This window comes from Chanos chanos, chromosome 9 (genome assembly GCF_902362185.1).
Source record: "Chanos chanos chromosome 9, fChaCha1.1, whole genome shotgun sequence".
NCBI classification, from domain to species: Eukaryota; Metazoa; Chordata; class Actinopteri; order Gonorynchiformes; family Chanidae; genus Chanos; species Chanos chanos.
Window position 1 is genome coordinate 19,987,407 of NC_044503.1, and position 25,421 is coordinate 20,012,827.

At 39.0% G+C, this 25,421-nt stretch overlaps 1 protein-coding gene across 1 annotated transcript; it reads right to left on the reverse strand.

Annotated features, from left to right (window-relative positions):
- Positions 1-859: 859 nt before the first annotated feature.
- LOC115821458 (NACHT, LRR and PYD domains-containing protein 12-like) lies at positions 860-23,940 on the reverse strand. The gene is made up of 10 exons (XM_030785284.1): positions 22,157-23,940; positions 21,339-21,512; positions 15,416-15,589; positions 14,348-14,521; positions 13,899-14,072; positions 13,195-13,368; positions 11,569-11,742; positions 9,806-9,852; positions 9,198-9,715; positions 860-1,012 (listed from the first exon to the last, which is right to left on the reverse strand). Exons 1-10 carry the CDS (start codon positions 23,938-23,940, stop codon positions 860-862), a joined length of 3,546 nt encoding a protein of 1,181 aa, XP_030641144.1.
- Positions 23,941-25,421: the final 1,481 nt, after the last annotated feature.

The following is a 25,421-nucleotide window of genomic DNA, read 5'->3' on the forward strand; positions in this document are numbered from 1 at the left end:
AAAAGGCTACGCCACAGATGGCACTATAGTGCAAGTTGTTCTATTTACAGTGTAGTGCAAAAAGTGAAAAAATGTCCAAAATTGAAATATGAATATATACAGTGAAAAAATAGGTATTTGCAAGTACAAAGAAAACAAACAAACAAACAAACAAATATAACAACAAATTAACTCAACAAACTGCTACTTCCGATTATCAATTCTTAATTCTCACTCTTACTACGCTTCATTCCATACTACACTTTAATGTGTTCACTTTTCCAAATTTCCCCATAGTGACATCCGATCACAACATTTTTATGTGAAAACCCCGTGCCCGTGATGTGGCCCATTCTTCATGCACACCACGTATGCGCAACCTGGGTCAAACCAAAGAAACAAGCCTGAGTTGCTATAGTTCTGTTTGGTCCTCCCCTGCACTGGTCTTCCTACATTGCTATGGCACAGACAAACGAACAAACAGATGAACAGAGAAAACGGAGGGAGACATGACAACCAATAAACACTACAATACAAAAAGAGCATTTTAAACCAACTGATAAGTACAATAAAAGGTGAGAACAAACATTTAAATGCAGTTGCATATATTTGTAAAATGATAAAGATGGTAACAGTAAAGACAACAACAGTAGAAATGACAACAAACATTTAAGTGTAGTTGAGTGTATTTGTATGGTGGTTTAAACTGTAGGATTGGATTGTGAATGTGATTGGAAATGTTTGTGTGTATCAAACTGGGTAACCTGCTGCTTGCTTTGAGTGTGCACCCTCGAAGCTTGCGTGCTATTCTAGTAAAATGTGTGCGATAGTGAAATGTATGAAAAATGTACATAACTGCGGACAAACAAGCACTGATTAACTACTTGGTGAGGTTGGTGTGGGAGTATAAGTGCCGCTCACAGCCTGAGACAGAGCCCTCTGTCACAGCAGGTCTCTCCAAGATGTTAGAGCTTGTCATGGCGCGGGTGGCAACTGTGACCACTATCTGGTGACAGCTAACATCAAGCTGAAGCTTCGGAAAGTAAAAAATCAGGGTCAACGCAGGAGACAACTTGACATCAGCAAACTGAGATGCAAGAATATCAACAAACAGTTTGTGTTGGAGCTGAGAAATTGCTTTAGTGCTCTGGCTGATTCAACTGATGAGGACCCTGATATTCATACCAAATGGGAAACCATCAAGAACACCAATGTTGAGACAGCAACCAAGGTCCTGGGCTACAGAAAAAAGAAGAACAGGGACTGGCACTTGGCAGAAAATAGAACAAAGAAAACAGAAACAAGTCCAGGAAGCCTATAAGACTAGGATAAGGATAAGAAGGTCAAAAAGAGTGCTAGGAATGACAAAAGGACCTTTGTTGAGATGCTTGCTTGCAAAGCAGAACAGGCAGCTGCAAGAGGCGAAATGCATGTTGTATACAAACTCACCAAACAACTCTGTGGCAAAAACATCAGCCAGTCTGCTCTTGTAAAAGATAAGGATGGTAACAACCTCCTAACAGAGAGTGAACAGGCAGTGAAATGGGTGCAGCACTTTTGTTAAGTCCTCAGCTGCCCTAAACCAGAGCATCCTGCTAACCCTACACCCACAGATAGCATATTCAACATCAGCACCAGCGCCCTGACTGAAACAGAATTCAAAAGTGCCATTAAAGCAACAAAGAATGGGAAAGCTGCAGGCATTGACTCCATACGTGCCGAAATGATGAAGGCTGACCTCAACTACTCAGTCAAGGTTCTCATAGACCTGTTCAGAAACTTCTAGGACAGAAATGTCATTCTTGAGGACTGGGCCAAAGGTCTGATTGCCAGAATTCCAAAGAAAGGCAATCTACAAAACTGCAACAACTGGTGAGGCATCACATTGCTATCCATTGCTATGCAACGTAGTGTCATCCTAAATGGCAACCTCATTGACTGGTTCCCCGTGTAATCCGGTGTATGTCAGGGATGTATCATGTCTCCCATACTCTTCCTGATTGCCATTGGCTAGACCATGTGAAAGACCACCTCAGACAAGCCCAGAGGCATGCAGTGGACTCTCTTTACCCAGTTACAAGATCTTGATTACGCTGATGACCTGAGTATTCTCTCCACAAATCACACCCACCTGCAGGAGAAAACAGACAGGACTAACAGATTTGCCAAACACATGGGTTTGAATATTAATATCTCCAAAACCTAAGTGATGTGCATAAATTCAACACCACATGCACCAATCACTGTGGATGGTAATCCACTCGATTATGCCGAAGAGTTTATGTATTTGGAAAGTCTCCTTAGTAAGGAAAATGCATGCAGCAAAGACATCAGTATATGGGAAAGCTCGCACTGCATTTGCAAACCTCCAAATCATCTAGAGGTCAAAGCAGTACAGCCTAAAAACCAAGATCTGGCTATATAACAGTAATGTTAAATCAGTTTTGCTGTGTAGCTCAGAATGCTGGCAAGTGGTTGAGAGAGACCTGAAAAAAATCACAAACTGTTGTAATGTGGTACTGGAAATTAAACACAGACAGCTCCAATGGCTTGCACATGTCCTTAGAATGGACCAGGACCGCATTCCTAAAGTAGCACTGAGATGGACCCCACCTGGAAAGAGGAGACAAGGAAGGCCAAAAACAACCTGGCGGAAAAGTGTGACCTCAGAGCTGAAAATGGCTATTCTAACTTGGGGCTAGGCACAACATGCTGTACAGGATAGGACTAGATGGAGACAGATAGTCACAGCCTTACGTTCCACAGGGAATGAAGGGGATTAAGTAAGTATGTAAAATCTGTTAGACACAGATAAGAAGTTATCCACATTTAGGCTTTGTGATTTCACCTCAGCTGACATAACACACAGTTAATACAAATAAAAAACAATATCTTAATAAAGTTTACTGTAAGAACTGACAAAAGGTTGCAAGCAGGGCCAACTGATGACACAGCAGCCGACACTACACAAACAGCACGACACAAACATAATGCAGGTGAGAATGGCTTATACTGATTATCCGTAGGTCTACTTGAAAATAAAGCTCACACAGTGATCTTTCCTCTTGATGATGTCTATTATGTTATTGTAACAAGTTCTAATGAAGTTCATAGAATTTTCTGCTCCTCTCTTCACTGTAGGTTTAACAGTGGCAAGGGTGTCCTTATATTTAATAGTTTCCCCTAAAATCAAATTTTGAAAATTGTTTAAGGTGATTTATGTGTATTTTAGCCTACTGTGGTATAACTAACTGGGCTGTCATCACGAGGGAGTGAAACAGTTACATCTGTAACTGGAACGCAGCATGTTGCAGAATCAGATTAATGTTTGTTCAGCTGCTTCATATGTAAATATGACATATTCATTTCTTACATTATGAACACATTTACAGCAAGAGGCAGTGAACAACAATGAACAGCAAAAGAAACTAAATCCTGCTTAAAAGACCAGGCCTGCCTGTCATTCTTTAATTTCAGGCAGCAAAAGTCAGTATTTTCTCATTATAAATTTTCAAATGATTAAAATAATTCAGAAAGAGAATGTAAAGTGTAAACAACATAAATGATTATACATACCACTTTATTATTTTTTTCTTTCTATTTCACTTAAGCTGATTTTTATATGATTTACTGTCTATACTCCTTACCACAACTACACATCACTGCTTTACTGCAGAACTAGTTTTAAATAAAGCATCACCACAGCTGGAATCTGTTACTCCACCTCTTGTCATGTAGTAAAAGAACCAGTTTTAAATAGAGCATCACCACAGCTGGAATCTGTTACTCCACCTCTTGTCATGTAGTAAAAGAACCAGTTTTAAATAGAGCATCACCACAGCTGGAATCTGTTACTCCACCTCTTGTCATGTGGTAAAAGAACCAGTTTTAAATAGAGCATCACCACAGCTGGAATCTGTTACTCCACCTCTTGTCATGTAGTAAAAGAACCAGTTTTAAATAGAGCATCACCACAGCTGGAATCTGTTACTCCACCTCTTGTCATGTGGTAAAAGAACCAGTTTTAAATAGAGCATCACCACAGCTGGAATCTGTTACTCCACCTCTTGTCATGTAGTAAAAGAACCAGTTTTAAATAGAGCATCACCACAGCTGGAATCTGTTACTCCACCTCTTGTCATGTGGTAAAAGAACCAGTTTTAAATAGAGCATCACCACAGCTGGAATCTGTTACTCCACCTCTTGTCATGTAGTAAAAGAACCAGTTTTAAATAGAGCATCACCACAGCTGGAATCTGTTACTCCACCTCTTGTCATGTAGTAAAAGAACCAGTTTTAAATAGAGCATCACCACAGCTGGAATCTGTTACTCCACCTCTTGTCATGTGGTAAAAGAACCAGTTTTAAATAGAGCATCACCACAGCTGGAATCTGTTACTCCACCTCTTGTCATGTAGTAAAAGAACCAGTTTTAAATAGAGCATCACCACAGCTGGAATCTGTTACTCCACCTCTTGTCATGTAGTAAAAGAACCAGTTTTAAATAGAGCATCACCACAGCTGGAATCTGTTACTCCACCTCTTGTCATGTGGTAAAAGAACCAGTTTTAAATAGAGCATCACCACAGCTGGAATCTGTTACTCCACCTCTTGTCATGTGGTAAAAGAACCAGTTTTAAATAGAGCATCACCACAGCTGGAATCTGTTACTCCACCTCTTGTCATGTAGTAAAAGAACCAGTTTTAAATAGAGCATCACCACAGCTGGAATCTGTTACTCCACCTCTTGTCATGTGGTAAAAGAACCAGTTTTAAATAGAGCATCACCACAGCTGGAATCTGTTACTCCACCTCTTGTCATGTAGTAAAAGAACCAGTTTTAAATAGAGCATCACCACAGCTGGAATCTGTTACTCCACCTCTTGTCATGTAGTAAAAGAACCAGTTTTAAATAGAGCATCACCACAGCTGGAATCTGTTACTCCACCTCTTGTCATGTGGTAAAAGAACCAGTTTTAAATAGAGCATCACCACAGCTGGAATCTGTTACTCCACCTCTTGTCATGTAGTAAAAGAACCAGTTTTAAATAGAGCATCACCACAGCTGGAATCTGTTACTCCACCTCTTGTCATGTAGTAAAAGAACCAGTTTTAAATAGAGCATCACCACAGCTGGAATCTGTTACTCCACCTCTTGTCATGTGGTAAAAGAACCAGTTTTAAATAGAGCATCACCACAGCTGGAATCTGTTACTCCACCTCTTGTCATGTGGTAAAAGAACCAGTTTTAAATAGAGCATCACCACAGCTGGAATCTGTTACTCCACCTCTTGTCATGTAGTAAAAGAACCAGTTTTAAATAGAGCATCACCACAGCTGGAATCTGTTACTCCACCTCTTGTCATGTGGTAAAAGAACCAGTTTTAAATAGAGCATCACCACAGCTGGAATCTGTTACTCCACCTCTTGTCATGTGGTAAAAGAACCAGTTTTAAATAGAGCATCACCACAGCTGGAATCTGTTACTCCACCTCTTGTCATGTGGTAAAAGAACCAGTTTTAAATAGAGCATCACCACAGCTGGAATCTGTTACTCCACCTCTTGTCATGTAGTAAAAGAACCAGTTTTAAATAGAGCATCACCACAGCTGGAATCTGTTACTCTGCCACTTCTCATGTGGTAAAAGAACCAGTTTTAAATAGAGCATCACCACAGCTGGAATCTGTTACTCCACCTCTTGTCATGTGGTAAAAGAACCAGTTTTAAATAGAGCATCACCACAGCTGGAATCTGTTACTCTGCCACTTCTCATGTGCAGGGATGGAAAAAGTAAAAGTAGATGTACTCTTGCTAAAAAAAAAAAAAGAAGTACTCTGAGTAGAGTTAACATATCCCTCCTGAAATATACTAAGTAAAATATACTAAGAGTAAAATAGTCACTAATTTACAATTTACAAAAAATGGTTGTCAGTTCAACTCAGAGTATTTTTTTTTAGCAAGAGTACTTCTTCTTTTACTTTTTCCATCCCCACTTGTGGTAAAAGAACAAGTTTTAAATAGAGGATCACTACAGCTGGAATCTATTACTCGTGTCATGTGATAAAAGAAACAGTTTACTCATTTGTATCAGTGAAATACCCTCTTTTTTGTGAAGAGCTCTTGTGTGAAACATTGTATTTGCAGTCTATTATACTTTTGCCATCTAATGGTTATTTCCTGAACAATGCAAGAAGAAGGAACTGAATTTCATGTCTTTGGCTGGTTGTCTGATGTGAGCGGCAAACCAAATGGTCCACCCTTTTCTGGTACAACACCCACTATGTAACTCTCTTGGTTTTTCATTCAGTGTTGCCTCTGTCATGATAAAATCTGAGGTTTAACCTCATTTGTTTAACGCAATCAGTATTACAATAACAGTGCATATAACGCAGGGTCATATACAGAGAACACGATTAATACCTCTGATAGCAGGATTACACTCACTACTGTTTACCAGTGGGATACATATTTATATATAATATATGTGTGTCAATCAGTCTTTGGAGCTTAGGGTGTAAAAATAAAAACAGTATTTGTAGTTGTGACAAACGAAACGAAACTGAACTGAAACGTTTACAGCGGCTTTTACTCAGTGATTTTTCCAGTCATCTGAAGACGATACAAAACACAGTTCAAAACACATTTTTGTTTCCTGAAACAGACCAAAACTGATCAAAATTTAAACTCTTTTACAAATATTTATGTAATGGTACTGAAGCTGAAATAGTAAACAGCATATAATACCAACGTTTGTACATGCTTACCTGTACATTTCATAATGTTTAAGTGAATAGCGTTCATTTACCGTGAAGGATTTTTTTTCTGTTAACAATGTGCACGGAAAAAAAAGGTTTCGGTTCGCTTTCAGTTTCCCCCTCTTTCAGGAAGTCCTACCTACTTCTGAAAGGGGTGAAACCCAAAATTGCTGTTAGCAGATATTCTGACAGTGAACTTTGAGGCAATCAAGTTCTCACATTCTGTTATTAGAAGAACCAGTAGGCAATGGATCCCCTGGCCTCAGCCTCCTCTTCTGTTCAAAAATCAGTTGACTGTGACAATTCGTAATCTCTAGTTGAAATGTATGACAGAGGGGCTCGCTTTAATTGACATTGCCTATAGCTCAGGCCAGGAAGCTTGTCTGAGAGTCATGTGATATCAACATGTTATGACATTTATTTGGTATCTCCCCACCCCTGAGTTCCAACAGCTTCACTCAAATAGAAGTGTCTGGAACTGAACACAGACTGGATAGTGGAGTAAATGTAGTGGGCCCCACGACAGTGTATGAACTAATGGAGAGGTAACACAGTACTTCATTAAAATAAGGAACTCTTTTTGTCAAGTAGTATATATTGGTTATTTATAGTCACTCCTGTTACATCTTTTCAGGAGCTGAGCACCTGTGAAAAACTTCTGTCACCCCTGTCACTGTACACATTCGGTATTTTAGGAGATGTGTGATATAGCTGTATCAGGAAATCATACAAATCTCCGACACAACTTCCTGTTCTGAGCTGCAAGCTGTCTGAGTTCAGCGCGGCCTGATCAAACTTAAGGTAAAGGTCCGTGTGATACAAACACAGAGACACAAAGCAAAATACACACTCACAGTGTCTCTCATACTGACACAAAAATGTAAAAGCACAATCTCTTTCTTTCTCTATTTCTTTCTTTCTCTCTCTCTCTCTCTCTCTCTCTCTCTCTCTCGCTCTCTCTCTCACACACACACACACACACACACACACACACACACACACACACACACACACACACACACACACATAAACAAAACCAATTCAACTCTCTCCCTTACACACACATGCAATCCAGAGACACACAAAATATACTCTCTTTGAAAGATACATACACTAATGTAAATAATCACACACACACACAACCTCTCTCTCTCTCTCTCTCTCTCTCTCTCTCTCTCTCTCTCTCTCTCACAAACACTCAAACTTGATGTCTCTCTCGTCTAAACACAACCACTCACAGTAATGTGTGTCTGTGTGGGAGAGAGAGAGAGAGAGAGAAATAGAAAAAGAAATAGAAATAGAAAGAGGGAGTGTAATAACCTGTATAAATTCCGATGACCTGTCCAGGGTGTTTCCCTGCCTTTCGCCCTATGAGCGCTGGGACAGGCTCCAGCACCCCCGCAGCCCTAATTAGGATAAGCGGCTTTGAAAATGAATGAGTGAGAGTGAGTTTAATTAGTTCATTTTAGTGGTAGCCAAATTCCCTTAACTACTTTTGTGAAGATAAAAACTAACATTTCAACTTATCTGTAACTCATGAATCTTTATTACAGATAATTTCAGCTTCACTTGCAGTCTTCTGTTTCTAAACTAAAGCTTTAATACATGTTGTCATTGTACCTTTAATACATGTTGTCAAGTAAAGATTATGAACAATGAACTTAAATGTAATTTTCTGTTTCTTTTTTGTTACATTAAAATGTTTAGAAACCATGGTTCCCTCTTTGTGGGTATAGGGTGATAGTCCCCTCTTAGTAACATAGACGTGTGTGTGTGTGTGTGTGTGTGTGTGTCCATATGAGTATTTCAGAGTGGGTGTGTTTATTTATTTTATCTGACACAGAGACACTGAGTCACAAACCCAAAACCCTGCATAGAGGGGTTGGGTGAAGGTGCAGTGTACAATGTATGTTAGAGAGAAAGAGAGAGAGAGAGTGTGTGTGTGTGTGTGTGTGTGTGTGTGTGTGTGTGTGTGTGTGTGTGTGTGAGAGAGAGAGTTTTTGCTTTTTTTAGAGAAAGGGTGTGTGTGTGTGTGTGTGTGTGTGTGTCTGTGTGTGAAAAAGGATGTGTGTGTGTTCAGCATCAGGAATGCTTTCAATGTTTTTTATATTCAATGATATATTATTTGCAGTTTCTCTCTGGTATGTACATGTTTATACTGTGTTTGTAACAGAGTAAAAACAAACAAGGATTTACAACAAAATAGGCAGAGATTGATCCACAAAAATTGTCAATTAATTAACAATTGTTAACAGATTTCTAATGCGTAAATGAAACTCTATCTGTATTTTCAGCACACACATTTGTGTTTGTGTGTGTGTGTGTGTGTGTGTGTGTGTGTGTGAGATCAAGTTAGAGTGTGAAAAGTTATATAAACAATGTGTGTGTGTGTTTGTAGGTGTGTGTGTGACAGAGAGATTTCTGTGTGTATGTGTGTATTATTTTATGTGACACAGAGACACTGAGGACTCATAATTATAAACTCTAAAACCTGCATAGAGGGGCTCCGTAAATGTGCAGTGGAATGTGTGTATGTGTGTGAGTGTGTGTGTGTCAGAGGAGACGTTGTAGAAGGAAACAATTCCAGACAACCAGTCCAGATACACTCCTATTCTCTGTGTGTGTGAGGGGCGGGCAGGTAAGTCAGTTCTCTGATTATTGTGACGGGCAGCATATCTATTTTCAGAGCACCACAGACTCCAGGACTTTTCATTGTGTCCAAACCTACAGTCACCACTCTCTCCTTTCCTCCTGATTCCTCTATATGTCAGTGCTATAACAGCATCTCCACTCCACTCAGTCTCCCAGTAACAGCGTCCAGTAAGACTCTCTCTACACATGACCTGAGGACAGAAACCCTTAAATCTCTCTGGATGATCAGGATATGACTGATTCTCTGTCCATGTCACCTTTCTGTTCCCCTCAGAGAGAGAGAGGTCTGTATTTACTGTGTTTGGGTCCAGTGTGAGATCACAGGCATCTACAAAAAAGAAGAGAAATTAGAGGAGACAACATATCACATGCTCTCAACTCTGTGTGTGTGTGTGTGTGTGTGTGTGTGTAAACTCACATTTTTTTAATCCTGGTTTGATCCTGCTCTCTGCTCCATGATCCACACTACACAAACACACAACAGGAAGTGGATAACTTTCATAAAAACACAAACAAACACACACACACACACACACACACAAACACACACATTCACACAAAGACACAAAATCACACAACAAAACTGTATGTGTTTGTGATTTTATGTCAACAGTGGAAAGACACTCACACACACACACACACACATGCACATTTCTGTTGAGTTCTTTTAAAGCTTTTTTCAATCATAAACACACACAAACAGAAAACTAAAAATTATAATAAAAACAGATACAGGAACACACAAACACACACACACTGTCACACATGCACAGTTATACAAACTACACACAAACAGAACAAATAAACATGTGTTCTCATACAGGAGCACTCTCTCTCACTCTTTCACACACACACACACACACACACACACACAGACATATACTGTCTCTCACTTTAACTAGGGATGTCACAAGAACCGATACTTTGTTACCAAGTTGATGCCAAAATTCTGAAAACGTGACAGTACTCCTTTTTCTACAGTACCGTAGGTACCGTGGATGTAATCTGCCTCGACTTGACGAAAAGAAAAACAGTAAGAGTCGTGTATGGAAGTACTTTGCGTTTGAGGTGGATCAGTATGCCAGTATGTCAAACGGTGCCATCGTACTTTTCAGACGAAAGGAGGAAACAATTTAGTGAAGCACCTCAAACACGGACATCCAGTTTTATTCATAGAATTCAAGGTGAGTGAGTTTCAGTTTGTGTTAATGTTACATTAACAACATATCCATAGTGTTCTCCTTGTTATCCTTATCCTGAAATACATGTTACTGTTGCGGCTTCGGCTGTGCTCTTGGTTTCGTTTTCCCTTATGTTTCTAAGTGTTTCCCTCACGCTTGTATCTCCTGTGCTCCCCCTGCTGTGTATCTGCGTGTAGGTGTAGGTGTGGCGTTTCCAGATCCCGATTAGCGGCACACCTGCTTCTCATCTATTCATCACCGCTGCCGCATTTATACCCTGGTTCTCCCACCACTCACCGTCCGTTCGTTGCCTCAGTTCGCTCAGAAGAGTTATCGTGTGTATATGTATTAGAATAAGTCTGATTTGTCGGTTGTGTTAATATTCTTCTTTTGGTAAACAGGTTACCTCCCTGTGCCGCCTGTTCAGCTCTTGCCTACCTCTCACCCTCCACACGCCTGCCTTCCTCGCCTGCCTCTTGTCTGTCATTCCCGGTTACTCATTCGCTACGCGTCCTGACACAGTCACCTGTCATAAACCATCTCTTCTGCTGCAATTTCCGTGTATTCTCATCTGCCTGTCACTTTCCCATTTTCTCAATAAAACCCCATCAAAACTTCGTCCTCACTTTCCCAAAATATACTGTCTCTCACTTTAACACACACACACTGAAATATACTGTCCCTCACTTTAACTAACACACACACACACACAAAGCGACATTTCTCTCTCACTCTCACAATCAGAACTGCATGGAATGAGAGGGATGAGGAATTTCTTTCTAACTTGTACACACATCTCTCTCTCATACACACACACACACACACACACACATACACACAAGAGGGAACAAATAAAAAAGCATTTTCTCTCTCGATTTCTCATACTCAAACACACAATCTTGCAAATACACTCTCTCTTGGTTTTAAACACACACACACACACACACACACACACACACACAGACACTCTAATACTCTTTCTCTCACACACCCCACTTACTTGAGTGTGTCCAGTCGACAGTGTGGATCCTTCTTTCTGTCAGAGAGCAGCTTCACTCCTGAGTCTCCTGGGTTATTGTAACTCAGATCCAGCTCTCTGAGGTGTGATGGGTTTGAGCTCAGAGCTGAAGCCAGAGAAGAACAGCCTTCCTCTGTCACTAAACAGCCAGACAGTCTACAGAGAGAGAGAGAGAGAGAGAGAGAGAGAGAGAGAGAGAGAGAGAGAGAGAGAACAACCAAAGAAGCAAAGTACAGTTGCCATAAATCCTCTCTGTATTTCAGAGTTAAGCAGACACTCAAATCTGGATCTGGATCAATGGGAAGGTGATCATTCACCAGCTTGTAACGATACTGCTGAGTTTACTGACTTTGTTCTGGTCATTTTTATCTTATCACTCCTATGAGACCTTCACTTTTATCTCACTGAACTTCAGCTGAAGAGTCTTTTCATATGAGACCAGATTTCTGTTAAGAGTCAGAACATCTTCCTGTCCTACAATGAACACTGTCACATCATCAGTGTCTGCTGATAAAACACATTTAGTCTCCCGCTAATGGAAACCATTGGAAACTAAAGCCACCTGATGTCCCAGGACCCTATTACATATTACACCATTAGAGATTCTATAATAAAGTTAACGTTTGTTAAACACAAGTACTGCAGGAGTTGGCTAAACTGAATTTGACAACATGTAAAGTTTGAAGGATGGAAAATAAAGTTTGTGTTTGCTAACACTGGCTATGTCTAATGAATTGACAGTTTATGACATTGAAATAAAGATACAATGACATTTATTTGTCATTATAGTTTATAGCTTTTGTTTTCCCATCTAGTAAGCATTTAAATGGATAAAGTAATAATGATATTAACCATAGTGTGTTAAACATTGACAGAAAAAGCCAACTAGATCTTTCAATAAGAATAAAAATAATAATGTGAAAACCTATGTTTTGCTTTACACAGAGACAACAGAACAACAAGTTATTTGGTAACAGACTATACAGTCTAGCAGTATTTACCATCAAACATACACACACGCACACATACGCACACACACACACGCACACACACACACACACACACACACACACACACACACACACTCACCTCATGGACTGACAGACTGATTTGCAGCACATTTCTTTCTTTTTTAATATAACATATTCTTCTGTCTTATTATATTCTCTTATTCATTTGTATTTTTTTATGTCTTCTTTCTACCAGTTACTTTATGTATTTTCTACATAATTCTATGCAATAAACCTTAAGAAATTAAGAATTGCTTAACAACATGGTGCAAAAGAGTATTCATAACTACAGATTTAAAAATACAGTCAGAACTGCAGATTTTTTGAAAATGACTGATGGCATTATGGAAACATAAGTACTTCAGCTGAGAAATAAATGTATGCCATTTAAATTATGCTATGTAAATTATGTCAGTTATGTAAACATAAGCAATGTTATATTTTGGACAGCCAGTTTTCACTTTGGGTAGTTGAGACAAAGTTTCGGGACAGTTCTAGGGTTTTTCTGAAAACAGTTAGTCTGGATCCCTGCGTAAAATATTAATTAAGACAAAATATATTATAAATATTGTATTTTCGGTAACTGACTAATACTGACCTCAGTATCTCCAGTTTACAGTATGGATTCCTTAGTCCCATACAGACCAGCTTCACTCCTGAATCCTGAAGGTCATTGTTACTCAGGTCCAGCTCTCTCAGGGGACAGTTTACTGACTGTAAAACTGAGGCTACAGCTTCACAGGACTGTTCAGTGAGATTACAACCAGCAAGTCTGGAGGGAGAGAGAGAGAGAGAGAGAGAGAGAGAGAGAGAGAGAGAGAGAGAGAGATCCAATAATTTCCCTTATACAGTTATGCAAAACAAAGTAGTTGGAAATTTTGAAAACATTGAAAAGCGGGCTATAACATAGCTAGTATATTACAATACAAGTCTGCATGATCTGAATGAATTCACATGAATTCATCTCCTTCATAATGAAAATGCAGCTGGAATATTAATGATACAGATGAACATACATGAACATATTTCATCAACATATTAAACTAAGCCCCATCTTCAGCGTGGTGATTGGAGGGGGAGTGGTCTATCTGCCAGTTTATGCAGAGCATATAGGGGTGACCGAAAACACGTAAAACACACATGAGAAAAGACATGAAAACTGATAAGCTTGAAACCTGATAAGGTTAGTCAAGATAATTCAGCTATATATCTATAACACAGGTAAGTCCAGTATAAAGAAATGATACAAAACTTACTCTATATACTTTTTTTTTTTTTTTTCAAAAACTGACTTATGCTGACCTCAGTGTCACCAGTTTACAGTGTGGCTTTTCCATTCCCTCACAGATCAACTTCAGTCTTGAATCCTTAAAGTCATTATAACTCAGGTCAAGTTCTATCAGGGGACAGTTTACTGACTGTAGAGCTGAGGCTACAGCTTCACAGGACTGTTGAGTGAGATTACAGAGCGCAAGTCTAGAGGGAGGGAGAGAGACAGAATTTCAATAATTGGCGTAATACAGTTAAACCAGCAAAATAAATAAATTACCTGCAAGATTTCAGCATAGTAGCATAACTAACAAGAGATCATTTAATCCAGAAGACAATATAAAATACACATGAGAAAAGACATGAAAACTGATAAATTTAGGAAACTGAGGATTCGTTAAGATAATTCAGCTATTCCAGATAATTCCAGTGCACAAAATTTACTACAAATACTGTGTTTTCAACAACTGACTAATACTGACCTCAGTGTCTCCAGTTTACATTGTGGATTCTCCAGTCCAATACAGAGCAACTTCACTCCTGAATCCTGAAGGTCATTGTTACTCAGGTCCAGCTCTCTCAGGGGACAGTTTACTGACTGTAGAGCTGAGGCTACAGCTTCACAGGACCGTTCAGGGAGATTACAACCAGCAAGTCTGGAGAGAGAGAGAGAGAGAGAGAGAGAGAGAAAGAGAGAGAGAGGGATCCAATAATTTACCTTTATACAGTAATGCAAAATAAAGTAGTTGGAAATTTTGAAAACATTGAAGATAAGCTGGCTAACAGTACTATAGCTAGTATATTAATGTGTTACAAGTCTGCATGATCTGAATAAATTTGCATGCATTCATCTGCTTCATAATGAAAATGCACCTGGGGTATTAACGATATAAATGAACATACATGAACATATTTCCTGCAGGGTCAGTGTTGGCCAGTTTCTTTCTATTTGCTTTGTAAGATGATACAGCTCAATGTATCACACAGCTTTTAACCTTTAGATCAACAGCCCTGCACAACACACAAGTCCATTGACTCTAATTCTTGATGACTAAGGAAACCAGTCATGAACAGAGACACAAACAAAACTGTTGTTTCAGTGTGTGGACCTAACTGTCTGAGATTGAAACAATTTGTAGAAATCTGTGTTTTAAGTCGTCAAGTGACCTCTTTAAATTATGAGGTGCCTGATGCCCCTGCATAACAAAATGACTAAGTATGAACAAGTGAAATGTAAACTAGCTGTGTCATGCAGAACAAAAATACACAAACTGAACTTATGTATAATATAGCTACTTAGATATTTTCTACCTCTCTGAAAACTGTCTTGTCATGTCTTCTTTCTAACACTGTGCAAGAGTAAGACAGCGCAGCAAACTTTCAGCATAGTAGTCAACATAACAAGAGATCATTTTAATCCAGACAATCCAGACACATGAGAAAAGACACGAAAACTGATAGGTTTCCTATAACACAGGTAAGTCCAGTGTAAAGAAATAACACAAAACATATTATACATGGTATATTTTCAAAAACTGACTTGTACTGACCTCAGTATCTCCAGTTTACAGTATGGATTCTTCAGTCCCTCACAGATCAACTTCAGTCTTGAATCCTTAGAGTCACTATAACTCAGGTCCAGTTCTCTCAGGGGACAGTTTACTGACTGTAGAACTAAGGCTACAGCTTCAAAGGACTGTTCAGTGAGACTGCAACCAGCAAGTCTAGAAAGTGAGAGAGAGAGAGAGAGAGAATGTCACAAAAGCTTAAAATGTAACTACATCTTCAACATAAGTCTTCACATACAGTCTATGATTTTTGGACTGGAAGAGCCAATGTTTTTGTACTTTGCACTGCAGTCTAGAGACCAATGACAAAATCAGATATAATTACATATTCAAAATCATATTCACATATTCATATTCAGCTAAATAACAGTAGTCACCCAAAATGTCATGGTAATACCACACAGTAAGGCCCCACAGATTGACAGCCCCTGCTAGCTAACATGTGTAAGAGGCAATTACAAAACCGTTTGAACAAAAATAAACAGATGTTGTGTCTTGTAATGTTGGCCTAGGGAAAAAATGTCTTAAAATGTCTGGAATTGTAGGAGGGGAGGCATGTTCTGTTTTTATGTTTTACTTTAGCAGTATTTTATATCCCACAACAATGACCATTTCCGCAATGTTCAATTCCTATTTGTTTGTACGTTAAAGAGGTAGCGTACACTTCGCTTTGGTAGGTGCTTGTATGTCTGCTTGTGTGGCTGTGGTCCGCATCTTAACCTAGAGGAACAACATGCTTATCCAGCTTATCCGGCAGTGGTAAATGCAGGGGGACATTTTTTTTTGTTTCATTGGACTGGGTCTATCGCCAAACAGTTTTATTTTCGTTAATGAGAACGCAGTTATGTTATTTATTGTGCACTGAATATTTCTGTCATTCAAATTCAGTAAAATTCAATAACTGTGTATACTGCAGTCTAGTTTGTCGATTTTTTTTTTTTTTGCTGGAGTAATGGTATTATTTATTTCCTTCTGGAAATAAAGGTATTAAAAAAGTCTTAGAAGTCATTATATTTGTATTTAAAAATGCACAGCTACCCTGGTTAGCTGTGTAAACAACAGTTCTTAGCATGATGTTGCTATACCACCATTGGCCAGCTTATGTCTCTTCAGCGTTTCCACTGGCCGTGTGAATGCAAACAGAAAAAAGCTCTAGAATGTATATAGTTCTAGGGGGAGCCCCCAAGGGGTAGTTCCTCTCGAATGAGACCCTAGAACTGTTCGGTCCGAAAGCACCATATGTTGGATATGTTGTTGATCACTGGCAGCAATTTCATGTTGCTAATAAAGTTTTTACTGCAGCAATTCTGTCACTTACTATTTTTTTCTACTGTACATTCTATAAGGTAAAGACTACTCATTCACTTTTAGATAGTACATTGCCAAAAATGCACACATTTGACACTCAACCAAAAAATGTTGAGTGGTTTACAGCAGAAGGAAACTGAATTATTAAAACAAACAAACAAACAAACAAAAAAATAAAACAATGGTTTTCATATTGTCTATTATATGCAGGTATGCAGGTACCTGTAGAACTGAAACATGAAAAGTAATGCAGTTTTTTCAATAGTATCAACTGTTAATATTTTGAAAGTCATTGTGCTATGACTGACTATATGTTCCTCTTGGATAGAAAACATGTTCTGGTGTTTTGAAAGAATAAAATTTTTTGCATTTTGAAATGTAGATTTGGTATTTAATGAACAAAATGTGGTTTTGAGCAGAAAACTAAATATTTGGCTAATTGTGTGATGTAGGTGTGTAGCTATGTTATGGGTTTAGAAAAAAGCATAGGTAAAAGCATAGGTATAGGTAAACGCTTGTTAGCAACTGTAAAAAAAAAACTGTAAAATAGCAAAAGTAGCATAACCACGCCCTAAAAGCACTTGCGACATGCGCATGACACCATGCAGTTTAGATCTTTACAGAAGTGGCCTTAGTCGTTTATTCTGCGATGACCCGTGTGTGGTAACAGATATTATTTTAACTTGGCTATCCGTAATACCTCTCAATACCTCAAAATTAAGTGTCCCAATCCAACCCTGCTGCTCCATGTAGGGTTTGAAATGCCATTCCAGTTGTTTTCCATCTCTTAAGCACGACAAATATAAAGCTTGTCTTCTACATTGCAGCAATGCATGTGCATTGTACAGTATGATAATCTGTAATTGAAGATAGATTAGCAAATTTGATAGACAGAGCAGCATTGACTGCATTTTGCCCATCATGTTTGTTTTGGTGTCCCGAGCTCAAACTTTCGCTGGTGTCATGGCGACCATACGTCACCGTTTCTGAAACTCTCCTTTTTTGCTGTCCACTTTTCGACACGAACCCAGCATTTTAAAATGTATGCACCTTAGAGAGCATTTTCGAAAAATATTGTTTTCGGTGGTGGAGAACACTGTTTTAGTGTGGACGGAAGGGCTAAACGGAGGAACAATTATGCGTTTTCAGATTTACCCAGGTTACTGTGCATAGGGAAAAAGGAAAATGATTTTGTTAACAAATAACTACAAATACTGTAGAATAGCAGAATCTTTCAAAATGAATGCCTTGAAATAAACCAAAAGAAACGTGTTGCTTCGTCATGCCGTCCATCTCAGCCGAGAATGGAGAAATGTCTGGCTGAGGCCTTCCTGAATCATGCTCAGCAAGCCCAAAGATACAGATAAAAGATACATACATTTTGTGTTAATGTATGTAGTAAAAAAGTGGACTGAATTGCTGTTATTTCTAGATTTTTTCACTCATACGGGCTACTTCAACATTTACTTCAGAAACTTTCCTGTGCGCACTGGCTGTTTTGGCAGACTTCAGATATTAGTCTCTCGATTTGCTGTTGGCTGTTAAGTAGCCAAGCGATGACAGCCTGAAATAATCTTTTATAATTATTTGTAGGACTTCCGATCTGTACATATTTGTGTACATATTTGTAATTTGTTAGGTTGCGTTTTCACATTAATAAATTGAATTCTTTTTATGCTTCGGCAAGGGGGAGTAGCGTATTGCATTACCAATACCGTCTGAATCTTCAGAACACTGAAAGGGATTAACTTCTTTCTAGACAGATTAATTCAGTGACATAAAAATTTCCCCAGTGTTTTATACAATGGTTGATATGGCAATGTTTATTTTGTAGATAATCATATTGTATGTTATTACACTGTCATTTCAGATGACTGATATTGGCTTCTCTCTCTCTCTCTCTCTCTCACACACACACACACACACACAGGATTCTGCTTTGTCAATACTGACACCAGTTCTGAGTACTATTGTGGGATGGGGCACCCGTCAGTCATTCTAAACCTCAATTAATGTTGATAATATTCATGTACAATATTATCATTTATGTACAATTCCTCACAAAAATATACATTTAAATACATTACAATCATTTAATTTATAATCTCAACCTCAGAGTGCAACTACATATAAAATCTGCCTTTTTTGGATTAATGTATCTTATTATTTCCTCCTGCCTGAACTCCAAATGGTTTGAACTGGTGTACTGTGTCTTTGTAAAGCCCCTTTCAGATATGCACTGCAATCCTACCCGGACGAGCTGTATGTGAGAGCGCTAATGTCTGAATCAGTTGGATCGGACATTAAACGGACTTTACTCTACCAGCTCCCTGGTACAAAGTTCATGTAATATCCAACTGAATGCATGTGAGGACAGAGCAGATCATGGTCCGGAGAATGAGCGAGCATCCACGTTGATGTCGTTTTTATCATGAGACTGGTGCGAAACCGGAAGAACATCCGAGGGTGAAGAAGAAGGTTTATTTACACGAAGATGCAAGATTCACACAAGATTCGGGAACTTCTGTCGGTAAAGGCCAACGGATAATTGGTCAGACAAAAGTCGGTAGCTTTGTCTACCATACTTGATGTGCTGTCCACAAAACACTGCAAATTTCCAAAGCGTACTTTTTGCGTAACGTCCTGCCTCTACCCAGGTGTCACCCCTCACCAAACCAAACGGATTATTTCCAGTAGGTGAGAACGCATCTGACACAGACAGTCTCCTGTTAAGTTCTACATGTGTGAAAGAGCAACTTCAGATGACGTCCGAACCTGATCCTGTGGACATAGACTGTAGTTCATATGTGAAAACAACTTAAGACTTCTGTTAAAATGCGGTTGTTATTGGCTAAAACTGGGCAATTCCAGTGTAAGCATGTTGGTGATAACATAGCTAGTGTATCAGTATGGCATAAATCTATATAAATTCATCTAATGTATGTTATACCATTTCTAAAATGAAAGTGCATCTGGAATATTAATGATACAAATGAACATACATGGCCATTTTATGCAGGGTCAGTGATGGCTACTTTCTTTCCGTTTGACCTGTAAATTTGTGTCATGCAAATAATATGGACAAGTTGCAAGGAATTAGGCTGAATACTACTTCCACTTAGTTATAACCATCACCTCATCTCCCTCAGTATATCAGGGGGATACAACCATGCACGTGTATCAATTGTTGCTCCTGAAGAGGCACACTTAATCTCTTTTAAGTTTGGGGTATTTGAATTATTCCCCCGTTTAAGTTCTCTTCAGTAACTTTCCCTAACTGAGAATTCAGCTAATAATTCAAGCATTGTTGGTTCCCCAACATTTTATGCTATTGAGCGATAGCAAACGGTTACTCTGACATTGCGACTGGCATGGGGTTTGTTGCCAGTTCGGAAACTAAGTGCTGTTTTGCTGGTCGGTGGTTATTTAAAGGCCCTGTTACAGACTGTGGTGATCCCAGAACTTATTCAGTGACCTGTCTGCTGATACAAAATGTGGATTAGTCAAATCAAGTTGCCAAAATGAAATATGTGGCTTTAACTACCTCCTGTTTTACATCTGGGAGTTCAAAAATGTGTTTAAATTATTTTGTCATTACTGGGCGGTCATCAGCAACATATTTTAAATGTTCATATTTTAAATGACAGCAAACCATAAGCCATCAAGTGAAGCTCTTTAAAATATGAGGTGGGTGACATTCCTGTATAGCATAATGGTTAAATATTCATTCATTCTATCATTCATTTTCCAAACTCTTAATTAAGGTCGTGGGCACTGGAACCTATCCCAGTGCTCACTGGGTGACAGGCAAGGATGTACCCTGGACAGTTTGCCAGTCCATCGCAGGGCAAACACACAGACAAACACATTCACGCCCTCATTCACACCTAGGGGCAATTTAGTCTCTCCGATTTACATGTCTTTAGACTGTGGGAGGAAACCGGAGCTCCCCAAACCACGGTTAAGTATGAACAAGTCAAATATATACTCACTGTGGAGTGCAGATATTTTTCACCAACTAAATTTTTAAGAAGCTATCCATGAATATAGCTGCTTAGATTTTTTTCTTTCTCTCTAAAAACTCTCCTGTAATGTCTTCTGTCTCACACTGGGACACAGCAAGACAGCACGGCAAGATTTTAGCATAGTAGTCAGCATGACAAGAGATCATTTTAATCCAGACAGCACAGGAATCGGCATACAAGAAATGTTTTGAGAGAATACTAATTTTAGACCTCAGGGTAGAAAATGTTAAAGCTTAAGATTTTTATGGACATATGTATACACTGATTCTGAATCATTGGGAATTATTCTGTAGATAACTGCACAAGGTTGTAATTCTGGCAATGTTAGCTTCTTGATTGGTAATACTCATTTCCCACAGTTAGCTACTTGGCAAGCGAAGTTAAAACTTCTTTAACTGACACACAGACAAGTGGAAGTATTCCCATGGCAAAATTCATTTCAGTTGAAACAAAACTGAATTTGTAATTAATAATATGCATTAAATCTTGCATGATCTTCCCATCTATTCTTGAATAAAGCCAGACTTATTGTTCACAAGTTCACATTCCACAGGTTATTTACCAATACTGACCTCAGTATTTCCAGTTTACAGTGTGGATTCTTCAGTCCCACACAAAGCTGTTTCACTCCAGAATCCTGAAGGTCATTGTTACTCATGTCCAGCTCTCTCAGCGGACAGTTTACTGACTGTAGAACTGAGGCTACAGCTTCACAGGACTGTTGAGTGAGATTACAACCATCAAGTCTGGAGAGAGAGAGAGAGAGTGCACCAAGTTACTTTACTGATTGAGGTGCTCAGTAGATCTATAGAGAGTGAAACAATGCTTCAAAATCACACACTCCTTTGTCCTATTACAAGTGTTTTATATAAATAATCAGTGCAAATATGGTTAAGAAAACCCTGTCACAAAGCCTATTACACCATAATACACATAACTTCTTAAAGCCAAGATGTTGTAAAAACCTTTTAACTCATAAACTTCTATGTGGGTATTAACAGATAAGCTATTCAGCATAGTAGAAATGACATGTGCAAACATGATTCAGAAGATAATAAGTTGCAAAGACACATAAATATTGTAATAGAAGAAAAGAAAAAAAGTGAAAGGTAGAGGAGAGGGGGGGAAAGTAATCTGTATCCCATTGTTTTGTTTCACAAATTATCTTCCATATTTCCCATTGTTTAACTATCCTTTAATTCTAACACTCACACATGGCTACAAACAGATTTCTCATTTGGATGTTACGTAAGCAGCCAAATCCTTGCCCTGTGATACAATCCTGCCAGTCCTTCTCTCTGGAAGGAAACAAGTGGGTAAATTCTGCCACTTCAGATTAGAGTACACATTATTGACTAATGTAACTGCACCACTGAACTGTTATACTTACATAGCCCGTTTGGTGTTTTTCAGTACTGAAAGAAGTCTCTTCAAACCTTCATCTGATCCCCTATATTTCTTCAGCTCAAACTTTTCTTGAGTCTCCTCTGACATCAGGAGCACAAAGACCAGAGCTGACCACTGTGCACATGACAGTTTCTCTGTTGAGAGACGTCCTGAACTCAAGTAATTTTGAATTTCATTTACAAGGGAGTCATCCCTCAGTTCCTTCAGGCAATAGAGGAGATTGATGCTCCTCTCTGATGAGATGTTCTTGTTGAGCATCATCTTGATGTAGTCGACTGTTTTTTCCACACTCACTGCTCTGATCACTGTTTGTGGCAGTAGTTCTTTCAGGTGTCTCAGATTGGATTGCAGTGAGAGGCCAAGAAGGAAGCGGAGGAAAAGGTCCAGGTGTCCATTCTCACTCTCTAAGGCCTTGCCTACAGCAGATTCATAAAAAACTTCCGTGCTCTTAAACCGCCATTTGAATCTGTTCACAACTGTGTTTGGATAAAGTGGATTCTTCTTGTTGTTACGATGTGAAAGAAACACATAGACTGCAGCAAGGAATTCTTGAACACTCAGATGTACAAAGCTGAACACCATCCTCTCAGAGGCTCCCTGCTCTTGACTGAATATCTGTGTGCAAACTCCTGAGTACACTGAACCCTCACTGACATCAATGCCACACTCTCTCAGGTCTTCCTCATAGAATATCAGATTACCCTTCTCCAGCTGAAGGAAGGCCAACTTTCCAAGCTTCAGTATAATGTGCTCAGTCTCATATTTCTTTTTCATTTGATTTGTTTCAAAAATCAGAAACTGTGTGTACATCCCAGTCAGAGTTGCAGGGAGTTCTTCATTAGTGCTTTTGGCTAGCATTGGCTGAAGCACAGTGGCTGATATCCAACAGAAGACTGGTATGTGACACATGATGTGGAGGCTCCTTGATTTCTTTACATGTGAGATCATATTTTTGGCCATATCCTGGTCCTTGTCATTGTACCTCCTAAAGTACTCTTCCTTTTGTTCATCACTGAATCCTCGTACTTCAGTCACCTGGTCAATGTAGTCTCGCGGGATCTGATGGGCTGCTGCTGGTCTGGAGGTTATCCAGATGAGAGCAGAGGGAAGCAGATTTGCCTTGATTAGATTTGTTATTAGTACACCAACTGTTGTTTTCTGATCAATCTTTTCTTCTTTCTCTTCCTCTTCTACTTCCTCATTAATGTCATTGAATCCAAGAGGAAAGCGACATTCATCAAGTCCATCAAAAATGAACATGACTTTGCCATCGCCATCTGGAAGAGACTTCAATTCAGCAGAACCTTGAAGACATTTATGAAGCAACTCTATCAGACTGTATCTTTTCTTCTTCCTTAAATTCAGCTCTCGAAAGGGGAGTGGAAAAATAAAATCTATGTCCTGGTTGGTCTTTCCCTCTGCCCAGTCCAGTATGAATTTATTCACTGATACAGTCTTGCCCACTCCAGCGATTCCCATAGTCAGCACTTTTCGGTTTCTTCGACTTGGATCAGAAGAGACTTTGAAAATGTCACTGCATGTGATTGGAGTTTCCTCTGAGGTAAATCTCCTAGTTGATGTCTCAGCCTGCATAATCTCATGTTCATGAATGACTCCTCCAGTCTCATCTTCCACAATGTAGAGATCAGTGTAGATATCATTCAGGAACTTTCTATGGCCTCTTCCTGTTGTTCCATCCAAAATGCGCTGATATTTCTGTCTCAAATTGGATTTTAGTTTGCTTCTGACTATTTGATAGTCCGGCATATCTGGTTTAAATTAAATACAGAGATCCAGTGAGCGACACAGCAAGATGTGGAATACAATCACAGTAAATATATTCATGCCTTCAAAACAATTTATTTACACATCAAGTATGAGGTGTAAATATGAATGTAAATGTGTAAATAGCGCTATGTCTGAATGTAAGTTTAAATGTGAGTGTATACAATTTTTGTCATCACAATACTTTTTATCATTAAAACACAGCATAAATAATTGTGCAAACCTAAAAGTATTCCATAAAACCATTACCAGAAATAACTGCATGAGTTTAAACTTATTCTTCAAAACTACAACCAAGAATAACTCCAGTCAGTGTTGTCTAAGGAGAGGTGTTGGACTGATTTGGTATCACAAAATAATACAATATGTTGTTAATTCACCTGTGAACTCTGATATTGTTTCGATAATCACCACTGATCCACTGTAAGACAATAAAACCGCTCTGAGAGTTCATTTGGCACTTGTGTGACAATTGGAGGTGTGCTGTGTGACCATTGGAGGAGAGACTTTTTACATTATAATACATAGGTAAAAAAAAAAGTTTACTTTTTTGCAAATTAGAAATTGCATAGACTCTCCTGCTACCCTCCTTCTTCTCACCCTGCTTTGACACCTTTCCTTACTCTCATTCCTTCCCTCTGTCCCTGTCCCTGTCCCTTTGATAATGGCCCAAGGCCCGTCTGCATTCAGGGGCAATGCAAAAACTCAGACGTCGTAATGCATCAATGATTAGTTCAATCTCTGAATGGAAATTGGACTGTGTCCTGAGTCCAATTAATATTCCTTCATTTCCCCTCTGAGCAAAGACATCCCCAAAAAGATAGCAGCAGGTAAAATGCCAGACAATCTGCTATCCTACAGTTCGGCTTCAGTTCCACTTGAGCTCTGGTTGTGTCAATCGTAATGTAATCCATTCGTTATGGCCTGCTCATCTCTGCGAAGAATCAGCCCAGTCTCACTAGTCAGGAAGACTTGCGATGCTAAAAGACTCTCCCGGCACTGACAAGAAGTCTTCCTTCTGGTCTCTTACTGCCAACCTCAGTAACTCGGGTCACTCATACCTGTGCGTGGTTGGCCCTGCTCTTCTTCTTCCTCTTTTCTCTCCTTCCCTCACTACCCTTTTGTGTGTAAGTAACTCCACTAGAACATCACTCAGATAGTTCTTTTGGTTAAGCATTCCTCTTCACGAGTAATGCCTCATACTCATGGAGTTGTTTATCCATTACTTACTTTAGGTAATGAGGATATTGCTATTGTCCGCCGTTAGTTGTTTGTCTTCTCGTGTGTAGTTTAGATGTTGTATGCGTGCATGTGTGTAGCAGATGTGCATTTGTCCTACCTAAATCCTAATTTATTCAACATTAGATTCATTCTGTACCATTTGAATTTGATTGTTGTAATAAATGTGAACATTTGCGTTTCTACTCTTTGAATATATAAATCATTTCCACGTTACTGAATGT

What these genes read in the sequence shown, in the direction of transcription:
- LOC115821458 (XM_030785284.1), bottom strand. Translation starts at nt 23,940, where the DNA reads ATGCCGGACTATCAAATAGTCAGAAGCAAACTAAAATCCAATTTGAGA. An exon ending in AAAAACACCAAACGGGCTAT is followed by an intron (nt 21,513 to 22,156) that starts GTAAGTATAACA and finishes CTCTCTCTCCAG; the next exon opens with ACTTGATGGTTGTAATCTCA. An exon ending in TGTAAACTGGAGATACTGAG is followed by an intron (nt 14,522 to 15,415) that starts GTCAGTACAAGT and finishes CTCTCTCTCCAG; the next exon opens with ACTTGCTGGTTGTAATCTCC.